Here is a 17,152-nt window from a genome sequence, read left to right as displayed (position 1 = left end):
TCTATGGGGTAACAGATGAAATAAGTAATCTATTGGAGTGGGTTAAAATTCATCTCATCATTAGTATTTCCTGTCTACTAGTGAGTAACTAAAAATAAGATACTTTAAGGAATAAGATTTCAAAACAGACCCTAAAAATAACTATAGGCACACATTTATAGCACCTTCACTCTGTATCCAAACATGAAGATAAAAGTATCATAATCTATGTACATTTTAATTTTATATGTAGCAACAACTAAACTCTAAAGAAACAACTCTAAAATGCGTGTTGTGCAGCACTGGGATAAAACCCAGGGCCTCCTCCATGTTAGACAAGCTCTCTACCACTGAGCTACATCCCCAGCCCCATAAATGTAATTGTTTTACACAAAGCCTTGTATTTTTCCATAGGGACCATCAAAAAATTGCTTCAAGGGCTGGGTTGTGGCTCAGCGATAGAGCGCCCACCTAGGCCCTGGGTTCAATCCTCAGCACCATATATATAAATAGTATCGTGTCCAACTACAACTAAAAAATAAATGTTTAAAAAACTTGCTTCAATGTGCTGGGGATGTGGCTCAAGCGGTAGTGTGCTTGCCTGGCATGCGCGGTGCTCAGTTCGATCCTCAGCACCACATACAAATAAAGATATTGTGTCCGCCGAAAACTAAAAAATGAATATTAAAAAATTCTCTCTCTCTCTCTCTCTCTAAAAAAAAAATTGCTTCAAGAAGCTATTAACAGCATCCTAATTTTATGATAACCCAAACAAATGCCTACCTAAACATTTTGAAAACTTTTTTTGTCTTTTTTTTTTTAATACTGGGGATTGAACCCAGGAACACTGTACCACTAGCCTACATCACCAGTCCTTCTATTTTTTATTTTGAGACAGGATCTTCCTAAGTTGCCCAAGCTGGCCTCAAACTTGTAATCTTTCTGCCTGAGCCTCCCAAGCACTAGTGCTTACAGGCGTGCACCCCCAATGCCCAACTAATTCAAACAATTCTTCCAAAGTAATAATATTTTATAAAACCATTGTCTTAGTAGTTTTTCAAGGCAAGAATCAAAATGCAGGGAAAGAAAGTAGAATGAATCAGACATAACTTTCCTATGTTCATAAATTAATACATCATGTTCAACCACAAAAACGGGAAGTGATAATCTTGTATCTCTGATGTGGTCAAAATATGTTCTACTGTCATGTATAACTAAAAAGAACAAATAAAAAAAGAATCAAAATGCAAATATAACTCTCTCCAAAATGTGTAAAAATTTCCCAAGTGAATCCTCAACTACATTCATAAAATATTAACATATGATTAATATATGTAGAGTAGTAAATGATTTAATGATATCTTACTCTGATATAAAATCCCATGTCAATAAACACCTTTCTAAAAAGTTCTGTATAAATACATACTTATAGTAAGAAAGTTTCCTTTAATGTATCTAGAATTGAAACAAATGGGAAGCCAAAGCATACAGAATCTTGTAGACTTAAATATCTCAATGTAACCATAGAAGTGAACATTAGTGGGGAGAGGGTAGAATCTAGTACTGCCCCAAATACATTACTCCTCTTTTTTTATTGCACATCCATAATCCCAGCGGCTCGGGAGGCTGAGACAGGAGGATCAAAGCCAGACTCAGAACCGTGAGGATGCTAAGCAATTCAGTGAGACCCTGTCTCTAAATAAAATACAAAATAGGGCTGGGGATGTGACTCAGTTGTCAAGTGCCCCTGAGTTCAATCTCCAGTACGCAAAACACACACACACACACACAAACACACACGTGCATGGACACACACACACTCTTGTTGGGCCTAGTGGTGGTACATGCTTCTAATTCTATCAACTTGGGAGGCTCAGGCAGGAGGATACCAACTTCAAAAATAGACCGGGCAATTTAGCAAGACCCTGTCTCTCAAAATAAAAAAGACTGGGGATGTGGCTCAGTGGTTAAGTGCCCCTAGTTCAATCCCCAGTACCAATAAACGAATAAATAGAATATGCTTTCTTTCTGAAGTCACTGATTCATTAATTTATTATACATTGTGTGGCTTATTAAATAAGTCTGGTTATTCTTGCCTGCTTTAACAGTGAATGGAAAGCAGCAATCTTTTTGTTGTTTTTTAAGAGGCAGGTCTCTCTATGTGGTCCAAGCAGGTCTCAAACATCTGCTCTCCCTGCTTTGCCCTCTCAAGTAATGGGTATCAATCTTAATTCAAGAATCTAGTACTGAAAAAAAAGAAAACTATCTGTTCTTTAATACTGACACATGGTTTTCAATAATATCAATGAGATTTTTGTATGCATTCATCCCTTAATTGATTCAATTATTTAAACTGGTAACAAGCATATTCTGACTGATCACAGAAAAATAAATCATAAAAAAATCACTGACAGGGGCTCAGGTTATGGCTCAGCAGTAGTGCACTTGCCTCGCATGTGTGAGACCCTGGGTTCAATCCTCAGCACCACATAAAAATAAATAAACAAAATAAAGATATTGTGACCACGTATAACTAAAAAGATATTTTTTTAAAAAATCACTGACAAAGAATCATGCAGCTCTAATATAGAAACAAGTATACAACAAGACCAGCAGTGAATAAGTTATGTAGCAGAAGTCTTCCTACTGCTAAATAATCACTTGTCACTATTTAGGAACAAAAACAAGGACTAATCAAGCTATTTATAGGAATACCACATATTGCTGCAGCATGGATAACAAGGTTAGACACAGACTGAATTCCTTTATTTTTTAAAAAAGGAACAATTTCATAGTTCATAGAATTTATAGTAATTATTCCTGCTGTGTCTTTTTTAAATTCACAGATTATTATTCTGACACTACAAGTGGACTAGGTTTTCTTGTCCCACTTCCTCCTTGAACTTTTCCTTCTCCTTCTCCTTTTATTGGCACTCTGTGAATACATCACATCTGTTAGCACAAGCAACTGCTTAGGTTTCTTAGACTCATCCCGGATTAATTTGTGTTGTTAATCTTTCTTGTTATATTCATAAAGTACTTATTATATATTGGAAGATTACTCTTTAAAAACTACCTTAAAACCTTCACTGACTCAGGTATCTCCTCCCATCTATGTTATAAGCCAGTGTTAAACAACTAATTACAAATTATACCTAAGGCACAACTGAAGGTAAATTTTATTTTTTCTGAAACTGTCTCTTTTCCCTCATCCTTCCTTCCTATAGCTCTTTTATAAAAACAACTATATTTAGTTCTTCCCTACAGAAAGAATAAAGAAATGTGAGCCATTTCAATCCCTTAAACCAAGGTATTTTCACTGTATCTACTCCAAAACAAATAACACACACCAGAACCCAACTAAAATTGACATGTCTGTAGAGTAACCTGACATGCATAGTCTAAATATGAACCTTTTTTTTTTTTTTTTTTTTTTTGGTGCATGTACATTTGGTGGTGGAGTACTGGATTGAAGCCAGGGGTGCTATACCACACTGAGCTCTATCCTCCCAGTTCTTTTGATTTATTTATTTTTATTTGGAGACAGAATCTTGCTAAGTTGCTGTCCTTGAACTTGTGATACACTCAGTGAAATGTGAATAAATCTTAACCCAATTGTCATCACACTTATCTAGATGTTATTAGACATAGGATACTGCAACAATGAAATAAATTAGAGATGTAGTGAATACTTCCCTTTAAGTCAATTAAGATAACCAAATAAAATAAATAAATAAGGCAGATTTGCTTCCACTACTTGTTAGAACAACCAAATTCTAATTATTCTGAATTGATCTAAATATTTCCCCATATTTGGAAAGGGGTACTAGGTTAACAACCAACCATCCCTGTACATAAATTAGTACATGTAAAAATCTCCTTATCAGCCAGGCCTGCTGCCACATGCCTGTAATCCCAGCTACTTAAGGAGTGGAAGCTGAGGCAGGAAGATCATAGGCAGAATATCAGTCTGCCAATTTAGGGATAACCTGTATCAAAATTTAAAATAAAATAAAAATAAGGGCTAGAACTGTAGCTCAGTGCTTACCAAAACCAACAACAACACTCCTTCCTTTAACTTTGGTCTAATTATTAGGTGATTATATCTCAGAATAGAGATTTGTTTCTTTCTTTCTGGAGACAGGATTTCACAAACCCACCAGGTTTATCAAACTTCTAGGCTCAAAAGATCCTCTTGCCTCAGTCTAATTTTTTTTTTTTTTTTTTATCAGTACTGAGGATTGAACCAAGAGCCTTGCACATGCTAGGTATGTACTCTACATCTGAACAATAATCGCCCCCCTTTTTAAATAAATTTTATCTTTTTAAGAATTTAAGATTTATTTTATTTGTGGTTTTTTAATGTGGTGCTGAGGATAGAACCCAGTGCCTCACACATGCTAGCAAGCACTCTACCACTGAGCTACAACCCCAGCCCCTAAATTTTATTTTGAGACAAATCTTGCTAAGTTGTCGAGGCTGGCCTCAAAATTGTCCTCTTGCCCTCAGCCACCCAAGTAGTTAGGATTATAGGTATGTGCCTGGCCTAAGAAATAGTTTTTAAACATTTTATGTACAGTTTTCCTAATGCCACTCAACAGACTACAATAATTTTTATTTGAGGTCAACATTGAGTATTTATTCCAATCACAATACTCTCTTGCTCCCTTACCAATGCATAACCCAAATGTTTCCTTCTCTATTCTAACTAAAGATCAGCTATTCAAGTAAATCGGGGAACAAAAAAGTAGTGAATACATACAATATTCAGAAAAAGGCAAATAGGCAGCCATATGGTGCACACCTGTAATCCCAGCAACTTGGGAGGCTGGGGCAGGAGGATTACAAGTTCGAGGCCAGCCTCAGCAACGTAGTGTGACCCTGTCTCAAGATAAAAAATAAAAAGAGCTGGACACATAGCTCAAATGGTAGCGCACTCCTGGGTTCAATCCCTAGTACCACAAGGTGGGGGAGAGAAATAGGCAAGTAAACAAGTTTCAAAGGAAAGAAAGCTTTGACAAGGAATTTCTATAGGAATATTACTATAAAATAGTCAATTTTTTTGGTAGTGCTGGGGGTTCGAACCCAAGGCCTTCCAGCATGCTAGGTAATCATTCTACCACTGAGCTACACACCCAGCTTGTTAATTTCTAAATGAAAAGATTCCACTTTGTTATATATATTTTTGCCATTTCCATGTTAGAAAAAAGTTAAACAGTAATAATAAAAAATTGCCTGAATATACAATATAAAATTCTTCTGTATTTCCCATTTTAATGGTGAGGCCACTCAAAATATATTCTCAGAAAACCAGATTAGCCTTGTTTTATATTAAAGCAATTATCAATATTACTAATTTTTGGTAGGAAAAAACAGGATGAAAACACAACCAAGTATTTGAGGTCTCATTAAATTAGACAAGGGGAATTAGATAAGGTAAATTTGTTTCTCAGCAATATTAACATGGTTAAGAAACAAGAATATGTTTCTTACTCATGTTAACAGACATCCAGTTCTAAGTTCTGCAATTCTAAGATCCAGTTCAATTTTGATTCTGTATGACCTTATCCAGACTGTTTAATCTCTCAGTCATATTATCGATAAATGGGATATATAATACTGATATCAATACCATTTCTGAGTTATTGGGTTCAAATGAATATTATAGATCAGAGTGCTTCAAAACTTCCTAAAGCTTTACAAATGTTCACAGGATCAGAAGGGGATCAATAAATTTCAAACACTAATATTCTTCAGGGAACCAAACAGTTTTCTAGTAAGTGGTATACACACAGCTGACAACTGTTTTCTAGTAAGTGGTATACACTCTCTGACAACAAATTACATAACAAAGATCCATCACCTTAAATTTAGCTCAAAATTCCATTTTATCAATAATCTAAAATGTATTTGTAGGCAACACTAACCAAAGGAATTCTATTAAAACAGAACCTTAAAATTACAGAACTATACCTTGACTGGTGGTGTAGAACATGGAGAAGGAGTCATCACACAGGTTTCCTGACTATTATAAGAAGGGCTATCAGTCAGGTTCAGATAGAGCTCATCTTCATTGGTGAAGTGTCCTTGATTGTCCACTCCTGGAGAGATGCAGATTACTATGGCACTGGTGTTATCTGCCCGAAGCATACGCTGCCTCCAGCGGCCTAGTGCCCGATTCACAAGCATTTTGGCACAAGATTGTCCAGGCTCACCCTGTATTAAAATTAAAAAAAAAAAAAAACAAGAAAAGAACATTAACTCACATTTAGTTGCCACTAAATATGTATCAAATTAAAAAATGGGTATTCAATGTGACCTAAGTAAATAAAGCTCCCAAATTTTCAAACATTATCCATAATTCCCATAGCTATTTTGAAGTAGTATTTCTTTTTTTTTTTTTAATTTTTTTTTTTTTAAAGAGAATTTTTTTAATGTTTATTTTTTAGTTTTCGGCGGACACAACATCTTTGTTTGTATGTGGTGCTGAGGATCAAACCCGGGCCGCACGCATGCCAGGCGAGCACGCTACCGCTTGAGCCACATCCCCAGCCCTTGAAGTAGTATTTCTAAATTAAAAAAAAAAAATAACAAAGACCTAATTTCTTTAGAAGAGCTCCTACAAATAAAAAATGATGACCTAACATACAAATTATTAAAGAAAATTGATAAGGAAACATAAACAGCTCTCTCTCTAAATGTAGATATATAAAAGGTCAGTGTCGTTCCTAAAAGGAAAAAAGTATTAAAATTAGTTCCAGTATACAGAGAAAATAAATGCCAACAAAAAGAAAAGAATCTCATGTTATATAAATAAATATGCCCTGAAATAAAAGAACACCATGTATGAATTCAAAACTTGCTAAATTTTCAGCTGGAGACATGACTCAGTGATAGAGCAAGTAGCTAGCTTGCATATAACCCTGGGTTTAAGCCCTATCATTGCAAACAACAAACAAACCAAAACAATTACTAAAAGTTTTGGGGATGTAGCTCAATGATACAACATGTATTTAACATGCACCAGGCCCTGGGTTCATACCAAGCACCAAAAGAAAAAAATTTTTTTTTCTTCTAAGTTTCAAAGAATAGAAATGAAAATGTGTTCCAAAAATAGTGCTAAATGTCTTAAATTGTTATGTGGAAACTTTAAAAATTAGTATATTGTTTTATGTGATAAAAAAATAATGTAAATACAAAACTATTAATGCACTATAACATACTACGATGCACATTATATATGATATAAATTTATTAGAGCACTACTAGCACTATATAAATTCATTTATAATTAACTGTATGCAGAGTACAGTGATTCATCTGGATGTCTTCTATCTCTGAAGTTTATATATTCAAATAGGATAAAGAGCTGAATTTTCTTCATCTTCTCCTTGGGAAAAAAGGAAATCATCTTCATTTGGGATTATTCATCTTGGATGCATTCCTACAACACACACACATGGCAAATAACTCCGCTTAGCTACTTTGTTTAAAATTTTAATATTGAGGATGCAGTGTAGCTCGGGGTACAGCACTTGTGAAAGGCCCTGAGCTAGATCACCACCACTGGAAAAGACACACACACACACACACACACACACACACACACACAGCCATCCATCCTTACATTCCCAAGACAAGTCTGACTTTTTCATATACATATTTTTTTACCACTACCTTTCCCCCTCTTTCTTATACCTTCTTTGTCCAGTTTATAATCAAGATTTACTAGTGTCATAAAATACAGGTACTAATAAAATTACAGCTTGAGAAGTCTTCTTAGTCTTATATTTTCTGAAGCTGTTTATAATACAGGAATTTATCTAATGCTACAAGTGCTTGTTGCCATTTGTATAGTGTCTGTTTTGGTAGATACATTTTAAAACCAATGAAATTGATTTCATGGTTACAACTGATGCATACATTAAAACTTTAATAAAAATTCCTTCATGAGTTAATTTGCCCTTTTTTAGATAATAATTTTTTTCAAATTTATTTGCATAAAGTTGTTTTAGAATTGTGGGTTTTTTCTTTTTAAATCTTTTTTTTTCTTTTCTTTTTTGGTACTGGGGATTGAAGCCAGAGGTGATTTACCACTAAGCTACATCCCCAGTCCTTTTTAAACAGTATTTTTAAACAGTATTTTTAAACAGTATCTTGCTAAGTTGCTGAGGCTGGCCTTGAATTTGTGATCCTCCTGCTTCGGTCTCTAGAGTAGCTGAGATTAACAGGCATGTGCCATCACACTTGGCTAGAGATATTTATAAGTGGAATTATGTCCACTCAAACTTCTTCTGCATTTCTGCTTGTTCTAAGAATATCAATCATACCTCATTTGTCTTTTTAAAAGAACAATCTCCCCGTACCCAATTTTGTGAATCTCTAGATCATTAATTTCTGTTCTTTACTATTTTCATTCTCCTATTTGGAGACTTTACCCTGATGTTCTTTTAAGAAGCTGCTCTTTTTTACTTTTTAAATATTTTTTTGGTTGTCGATGGACCTTTATTTACTTACATGCAGTGCTGAGAACAAACCCAGTGCCTCACACATGCTAGGCAAGTGCTCTACCACTTAGTTACAGCTGCAGCCCCTGATGTTCTTTTTATATGGCTTTCTGACTGGATCACTGAGATCAAAAGCATCCTAATTTCTTTATTTTATTTTTTTAAGAGATAGAGAGAATTATTAATATTTATTTTTTTAGTTCTTGGCGGACACAAGATCTTTGTTTGTATGTGGTGCTGAGGATCGAACCCGGGCCGCATGCATGCCAGGCCAGCGCGCTACCGCTTGAGCCACATCCCCAGCTCCAATATTTTTATTTTTTATTTTTATGTGGTGCTGAGGATCGAACCCAGGGCCTTATGCATGCTATCCTAATTTCAAAGATGTTAAAAGGTGAAAAAATATGCACCTCATAATTGAGGAAAGGCAGCATTAACCTCTACTACATGAATCTATTACATTACCTAGAACATATCACTTTCCAGACACTAGCTTAGGACTCACTGTTTCAGTATGCCTGTTTCTCTTCCCACATTATTAGTGAAAAAATAAATTCACATTAAGCTATTTTCACTACCATACCTACATTTTTGCTTCAGCTCACTATAATTCTGCAGATTTAGATCCCCTTATATTTTGTCCTTTTCAACTTTACAGTCTTGCTAAGTGATCTCATATAGTGTCAATGATCTTCTGAACTCACTAATTATTTCCAGGCTTCACTCTCAAATATGAGTAACTGCCTACTAATACTATCTATCTAGATGAACCATAGGTACCTCCAAGTCAATACATCTACATATGAAATATACACTTCCCTTCAAGTAAAATAATGTGCTGCTCCTTAAAAATACCTCTACCAGGGTCAGAAAGTTGGATGTTATCACTTTTTCCTTCTTATAAGCCCAAATTCCATCACAATTCTATCACTCATGAATTTCTTCTGTTTTCTTTCTTCTTCTTCTTCTTCTTTTTTTTTTTTTTTTTTTTTTAACATTGTTGCCTTAGATTAAATTTGCAAGTTTTCCTATTTGGAATATAACATTAGCCCCTAAAAGGAAGTCTAATATACCCATTAATAAAAGTTTCATTACACTAGCAACAAGAAAAGAATATGAAGAGAGCTGGATATCTGATTATATAACTATTCACCTTCTCTTAGGGATCCTTCACTAATCATTACTACCACCCATTCTCTTTCAATGCCAAACTTGTACCTGTTTGATTGTATTATTAAGCTAGATATTCTTCCTGTGCTTCGTAAGTAACAGATAGGCTCATATCCATTATTGTTTACCTTCTATTTTAGTTTCAAGTGTTTAATGAGCAAACTATCTAAAATCAGCTTTCCAATAACTCTCTACTGCCTGACTATAAACATTTAAGTCCATAACAGACCAACCCAAACCTTTTTGCCTCATCTCCTTTTGCTTCCAAGGCACACTAAGCTACTTGTGAAACCTGAAACCTGTGTCATATTCACCTCTTATTTCTGGATTTATACATGGTATTTCCTTTGCATGGTAAGCTTCTTTCTTCTCCCTTGTTCTATTACCTGGAAAATTCACCCCATCATTAAGACTTGTTCAAATATCACTCTCTTCCAGAAATACAGTCTCCGCGAGTTTCCTGTCTTTCTCTATTTCCCAGTTCTTATAGACTTGTAATTATTGTCATATGGATGTTTCCTGCAATACTCATTCTGGAAACTGTTTGGCAGACTACAAAACTGGCTTTTGTCTTTGTCATGTCATGCAAGTATCTCTGAGATCATTAAAGAGTTCTGAATTACAAAAAAAAAAAAAAAAAAAGATTTCTAAATCTAGACAGGCACAGAAGCACATTCCTTTAATCCCAGTTACTCTGGAAGCTAAGGTACAAGGATCCCAAGTTCAGAGAGGTCACCTTGGGCAACTTGGCCAGATGCTATCTCAAAACAAACCAACAAAAACTGAGAAGTATGCCCAGTGGTATAGCACTGCCTAGCATGTGTAAGGCCCTGGATTCAACCCCTAACACCACCCATGCCACAAATCTATAATCTATTAGATAAAATAATTTTCATATTATCAAATCTTCTTTGATATTTGACAATGTAACACATTAAGTCTTAAGACAACAATATGAATTGAGACAACTCATAGCTTAAAGAACTCACAATCTGAAAAGATTGATATTTATATATTCTATTAGTTGTTTGGGTTGTTTTGGTTTTTTTGGGGGGGTGGGTGGATGCTAAGGAGTGAAGCCAGGCTCTGATGAGCTATATTCCAAGCCTATATATTCTGTTTGTAATAAAAATATTCAGTCCTAGAAAATAAGTATTAAAATTATTGAGTAATTGCTCACCATCAAGTATTTTTTATCCTCTTGGTCCTGGCACATTGAGATGGCATCCTGGGGTGGAATCATATTCCAAAGTCCATCACTCCCCAAGATGATATATCTGTGCTTCTGAGGATCAAGAGTGTGGACACTTGTGTCTGGTTCAGGTGACACCACAAACTCACCACTGAAGAAATCATAGCTCCACAAATCACCTGAGGAAAGAAAGCAGAAGAAATAAGTAGTATTATTTCAAAGCTAATGGTATCAGATCAACAGATTAAAGGAAAAAAATGTACATGTTCATGTCCATAGATACAGAAAAACATTTAATAAAATCAAAATCCACTCATAATTAAAAATTTGCCAGCAAACCAGGAATAAAAGGAAATTCCCTTAACCCGATGATGAGGTGGCACACACTATAATCACAGTGACTTAGAGAGGCAGAAGCATTAAAATTTGGAGGCCAGTGTCTGTAATCTAGTGAGACCCTGTTCCAAAATAAAAAAGAACTGGGATATAGCTCAGTTGTAGAGTATGTGTAGGTTTAATTCTCCGTAGTAAAGGAAGGAAGGAAGGGAAAGAGGGAGGAAGGAAATCTGTAGAAGGAACTGGGGATTTACCTCAGTGGTAGAAGGCTTGCCTGACATATGGTAGGCCTGGGTTCAATCCCCAGCATCTATGAATCTCTCTCTAACTAACCTCACCACACCCCTGCCCTCCACACACATACACACAAACAGAAATCTGCAGCAAATATTTTACTTTTTTTTTTTTTTTTTGGGGGGGGGGGTCTGGGTATTAAGCCCAGCACACTTTACCATTCAGCCACAGTCACAGTCTTTTCTATTTTCTATTTTTAGACTGGGTCCCAGGCTGGCCTGAAAATTGTGGACCTCCTGCTTCAGCCTCCTTAGCTGCTGGAATTACATGCCCACACCGATGTTCTTGGCTCATCTTACTTGAAGGTAGGCTATTGAAAGTATTCCTTTCAAAATGAATAAAAAAGAAAACTATGCCTAGTATTATCATTTCTCTTCCAATATTATACTGGAGTTCCTTCTGAGCACAGTAATATGATAAAAATAAGTAAGTAAATTGAAAAAGTAATGAGCCATCATTATTTATAGAAAATTTCAATTCTAAATGGACCACCAAAAAGAAATTAACTATTATAGTTAACAGGAAAATGTAGAAAGGTTGTTAAATATGAGCCTATATATAGAAATCAACTGTATATACAATGACAATGTAAATTTAAAACAATTCCATTTAAAACATGAACCAAATGTACACACCTAGGAATAAACTTAACAAAAGTTTCAAAAGCAAATTGGTACCAGTAAGAGGTATTTAAGATGAGAGAGCTCTCTGAACAAATTTTTTAAAACCTCACCATGCTTGGTGGTGTACACCTGTAATTCCAGCAGTTGGAGAGACTAAAGCAGGAAGATCACAAGTTCTAGACCAGCCTCAGCAACTTAGCAACAATCTGTCTCAAAATTAAAAAATGAAAAAGACTGCGGATATAGCTCAGTGGCAGAATGCCCCTGGGTTCAAGCCCTAGTACCCTGCCCCCAAAAGAAAATTATAGAGGTGTTTTTTTGTTTGTTTGTTTGGTTTTCTTTTGGTGATATTAGGAATTGAACCAGACCTTTGCACATGCTAGGCAAACATTCTACCACTGAGCTACATCTTCAATCTTTTAAATTTTGTTTTTATTTAGAGACAGAGTGTTACTAAATTGCCCAAGCTGGGCTAGAATTTGGGATTTTCCTTACTCAGCCTCCAAAGTAGGTAGGGAGTATAAGCATGCACCACCAGGCCCAACTTCTGATTCATTCAAATGACAGACTGCATATATTGCATTTGGATTATATGAACTTAAGTGGACTCATTTATTCTAGTAGTTTCCTAGCAAATTCTTTAGGATTTCTTAATGCAACCTTGTCTTTTCTGGATAAAGATGGTTTTAATTTTATGCTGAATCATGAGATTAGATTTCATATTTTACCACTAAATACTAATATTTCAGCATGTATCTCCTAAACATGTGAATGTTTTCCTACATAACCATACTCCAGAATTTAATACTGACACCATATTATATAAGGTAAAGTCCATGTTTAAATTTCCCAGTTGTTCCAATAATGCAATTTTAATATCCAAGATTTACTGAAGAATCATTCATTACATTTAATTGTCAAATTTTTTGCTGTTTTTAACCCAGAAAAGTTCCCTATTTTTGTTTGGTTTTGTCCTTCATGGAATTGACAGATGTAAAGAGTTCAAGTCGTATTAAAGAATGACCCTTTAATTAGACAACTCCTGTTCTAAGGCTGGGGATGTAGCTCAGTGGTAAGAGTACTTGCCTAGGAAGCAAGGCTAAATTTGATACCCAGCACCATGAGCACACACAAAAACAATGCCATATTTTAACAAAACATGCCATATTTTAGGGATGATTCTTGAATCCCCACTTGTTTTTTGTTTTTGTTTTTTTCCCCTTTTCTTTGCAGTACTGGGGATTGAACTCAGGGATACTCCACCACTGAGTTACTCTACCCAGTCTTTTTAAAATTTTTTATTTTGAGACAGGGTCTCACTAAGTTGCTGAGACTGGCCTCAAGCTTACAATCCTTCTGCCTTAACCTCCCAAACTGTTGGGATTGCAAGCATGCACCACTACACCCAACTTACATGGCTTTATCTAAGATCAAATAAGTAGTAGGGGTCAGAAATGGGCCTTTAAATAAAAGTTTTGGTGAAGGTTTGCTCACCAAAACAAAATCACAGAATGTCATTTCCTTAGGTCCTAAAGGAAGGAAACTTAGACATTGGCAGACATGGTTGTTGACTGCTAGCTGGTCATTTCCCCTTTTTACTCCATAGAGGGCGCTGAAGAGACACCAGAAGAGAGGAGGCCCTGTCCTGATTCTAAGGAACCCTCATTTGCTTGTTCCTGTGGCACCTGTCCTGTCCACAGGATAACCAGAAAATTTCTATACCCCCTCATCTATAGGTGATTTCCATGGAATTTCCCAACAACTTTTGCCTCCTCTAATCCATACTCAAACTACAACCAAATCATCTCTTTAAAACACAAATCTAGCCAGGTGTGGTACTGTATGCCTATAATTCCCGTAACCTAGGAGGATAAGGCAGCAGGATCACAAGTTCAAGCTAGTCTCAGCAATTTAGCAAGGACCTAAGCAACTTATGTCTCAAAACATAAAAAGGACTAGGGATGTAGTGCCATGGTAGAATGCCCCTGGGTTCAATTCTCAGTACCAAAAAAAAAAAAAAAAAAACGTTAAACATAAGACAGTTTGCTGTGTTAACCATGCAGCAGCTTCATATACCTTGTTTATTGCATCTCAATTCCATCAAGAGGCTGCATCGTGTGACTGACCTATACCATCTAAGTTTATGTAAGTACACTCTAACACTTGTACAACAATGAAATAACCTAAGGACACTTTGTGTGTGTGTGTGTGTGTGTGTGTAGTCTAAGGATTGAACCGAGGGGCACTTAACCACTGAGCCACATCCTCAGCTCTTCTCATTTTTTATTTTGAGATAGGGCCTCACTAAGGTGTTTAGGGCCTTGACTAGTTGCTGAGGCTGGCTTTGCACTTGTAATACTCCTGCTTCAGCCTCCCAAGACACTGGGATTATAGGTGTGCGCCACCATTCACGGCCTACATTTTGCAGAACATATCTCCAACTTTTAGCAGCACATGACTGTATAATAAAGGACCTTAAATTAGCACTTTCACCTAGAAGACCAGAGAAACATGTTAACCGATTTTGAATATGTAAATGACTATCATGCAACAGATAAAGTACACTGCTCTGTTTTTGTTTTAGCATACAAAACTAGGGCTGATATCTGAAAGAATCATGGAGGCAAATTTTTAACTCACAATAAAATAACAATTAGATCAGTTGGATAATGTAAATCTGTGCTTTGTAAGTAAAGATTACTGGGGCTGGAGAAGAGTATCACTGGACTGAGCAGGACTATCTGAACCAGAAAAACCAGCTGATTTTTCTGCTACCTCTCTATCAGTCCCTCTTATTTTTCTTCTACATAATCACTTACGGGTTTCAAAACTTGCTTAAAATGCTTGGCACACTCACACACATAGACAAAATAACTTGACATCTACTTTGGTTCACCTTACCTAGAGTAAGATCCTGCCCTCAGTTCAATGAGTTCCCTGTTTAAAAACAAACAAACAAAAAACCCTCAGCCGCACGTGATGGCACATGGCTGTAATACCAGATACTGGGAGATTGATGCAGGAGGATCTCAAATTTGAGACCAGCTCAGCAACTTAGTGAGGCCCTATCTCAAAATAGAATTAAAAGGGTTGGGGATATGGCTTAGTGGTAAAGCACCTTCAAGGCACTAGGTTCAATCCCCACAAACCACAAAATGGAAACAAAACCTTCCACTATCTATTTATTTATTTGGTACTGGGGATTGAACCCAGCAACACTTTACCACTGAGTTTTATCCCCAGTCCTTTGATTTTTATTTTTTGAGATCAAGTCTCGCTAAGTTGCTTAAGGCCTTGCTAAATTGCTGAGGCTGGCCTTGAACTTGAGATTCTCCTGCCTCAACCTCATACATCGCTGGGATTACAAGAATGTGCTATGCACTAGCCCCTCTGGTCAATTCTTTGCCTCTCATGCCCTGTTTTTTGTTGTTGTTTTGTTTGTTTGTTTCTAGTATTGAACCCAGGGATGCTTTACCACTGAGCTACATCCCAGTCCTTTTCTTTTATTTTTTATTTTGAGACAGCATCTCACTAAATTCCAAGACTGGCCTCAGACTCCTGAGTTTCTGGGATTACAGGCATGTGCCACCATGCCCAGTCATGCCCCCATTTTCAATGCTCACTAATGATACAAATGATGGTAATCAACCAAACTTACCTTCTAACCTGAAATGTAAGCAGCAGCTAATTATCATCTTCTCCCCTTCTTTTTCCTTGCTAACACTGGAAGATTAATAGTATTACATGCTTATACTATGAATGACCTCAATAACTTATTCTTCTAGTTCTGAAAAAAAATCTATAAAATATATAAAGTACCTAGAGTATTACAATAGGCTTCTGAATGATATATCTTTGCCTCCACTTTGATCTCCCTAAAATAGCTAAAATGATTGTCAAAAACAAACTGAATCATGTCACTGACCCAATTCAATAAATAACAATAAAAACAACTAACATTTATAGAGTACTATGTGCCAATCTTAAAACACTTCACATTACTTCACCCAATAATCACAACAGTATGAGACAAATACTTGTTATAGTTTGAATGTGCCCCCTCCAGAACTAATTTGAACTTTAATTGCCCTTATCACTATATGAAGAGGTGGGATCTTTAAGAGGAGACTAGGATATGGAGTTCCATCCCTTACTTGGTGCCTTTAGAAAGGTGAGCTTAGCCTTCTCTTGCTCGCTCATCTTTTTGCTTCCTCCATGTGATGAGGCATTAAGGACCTCACCAGATACCAGCATCTTGATATTGAACTTCCTAAACTCCAAAATGTGAGCCATAAACTTCTATTTATTATAAAGTACCCAGTCTTCTGTCACAGCAATGCAAAACAGATGGAGACAATACCATTTATTAGGCCCCCCAAAAAAGATATGTCACAAAATGTAAGTAATTTGGGGCTGGGGTTGTGGCTCAGTGGTAGAGCACTTGCCTGGCATATGTGAGGCACTGGGTTCGATTCTCAGCACTACATATAAATAAATGAATAAAATAAAGGTCCATCAACAACTAGAAAATACATATTTAAAAAATTGTAAGTAATTTGCCCAAGTTTGCACAATAAATAACAATATTGAGATGGAAAACTAGGCATTTTGGCTTTAAAGTCCATCTTTTTCCCACTACGGTATACTTCCTCTCCTATTTTTGTCTCGTCTCTGTGTGTGTGATGCGTGGGATCAAACAACGGCTTCATGTATGCTAAGAAAATTGCTGAGCTACACACAAAAGCATTTCTTTCTTTTTTTTTTTTTCTCCCCTTTCTCCTGTCTCCAACTCCCCACTTCCTCCTCCCTCTATTTCTTCAATGGAAGACCCACTATGTTGCCAAGGCTGGTCTTAAGCTTGCGGGCTCAAGCAATCTTCTGCCTCAGCCTCCCAAGTAGCTAGAATTACAGGCATGCACCACCACATCCAATTTTTTAAACTTTTATTTTTATTTTTTGCAGTATTGGAGGTTGAACCCATGGTGCTCTAACACTGAGCTATGTTCTTAGCCCTTTTTAAATTTTTTTAATTTTGAGACAGGTTCTTGCTA

General features: G+C 36.2%; 1 protein-coding gene across 1 annotated transcript in view; it reads right to left on the bottom strand.

Annotated features, from left to right (window-relative positions):
• Window positions 1-17,152, bottom strand: part of Ppm1d (protein phosphatase, Mg2+/Mn2+ dependent 1D) — a 45,614-nt gene that overhangs the window by 1,690 nt on the left and 26,772 nt on the right. Inside the window, exons 4-5 of the mRNA XM_046423192.2 lie at window positions 10,837-11,027; window positions 5,953-6,195 (exon numbers count right to left, since the gene is read on the bottom strand). Coding sequence (XP_046279148.1) covers window positions 5,953-6,195; window positions 10,837-11,027 — 434 coding nt within the window. The remainder of the gene's footprint in view (window positions 1-5,952; window positions 6,196-10,836; window positions 11,028-17,152) is intronic.

This window comes from Marmota monax, unplaced genomic scaffold, assembly GCF_021218885.2.
Source record: "Marmota monax isolate L192 unplaced genomic scaffold, Marmota_monax_Labrador192_F-V1.1 WCK01_AAM20220418_F8-fsc00171, whole genome shotgun sequence".
Classification (NCBI taxonomy): domain Eukaryota; kingdom Metazoa; phylum Chordata; class Mammalia; order Rodentia; family Sciuridae; genus Marmota; species Marmota monax.
The sequence above is the reverse complement of the archived record's forward strand: the minus strand, read 5'-3'. Positions and strand labels throughout refer to the sequence as shown.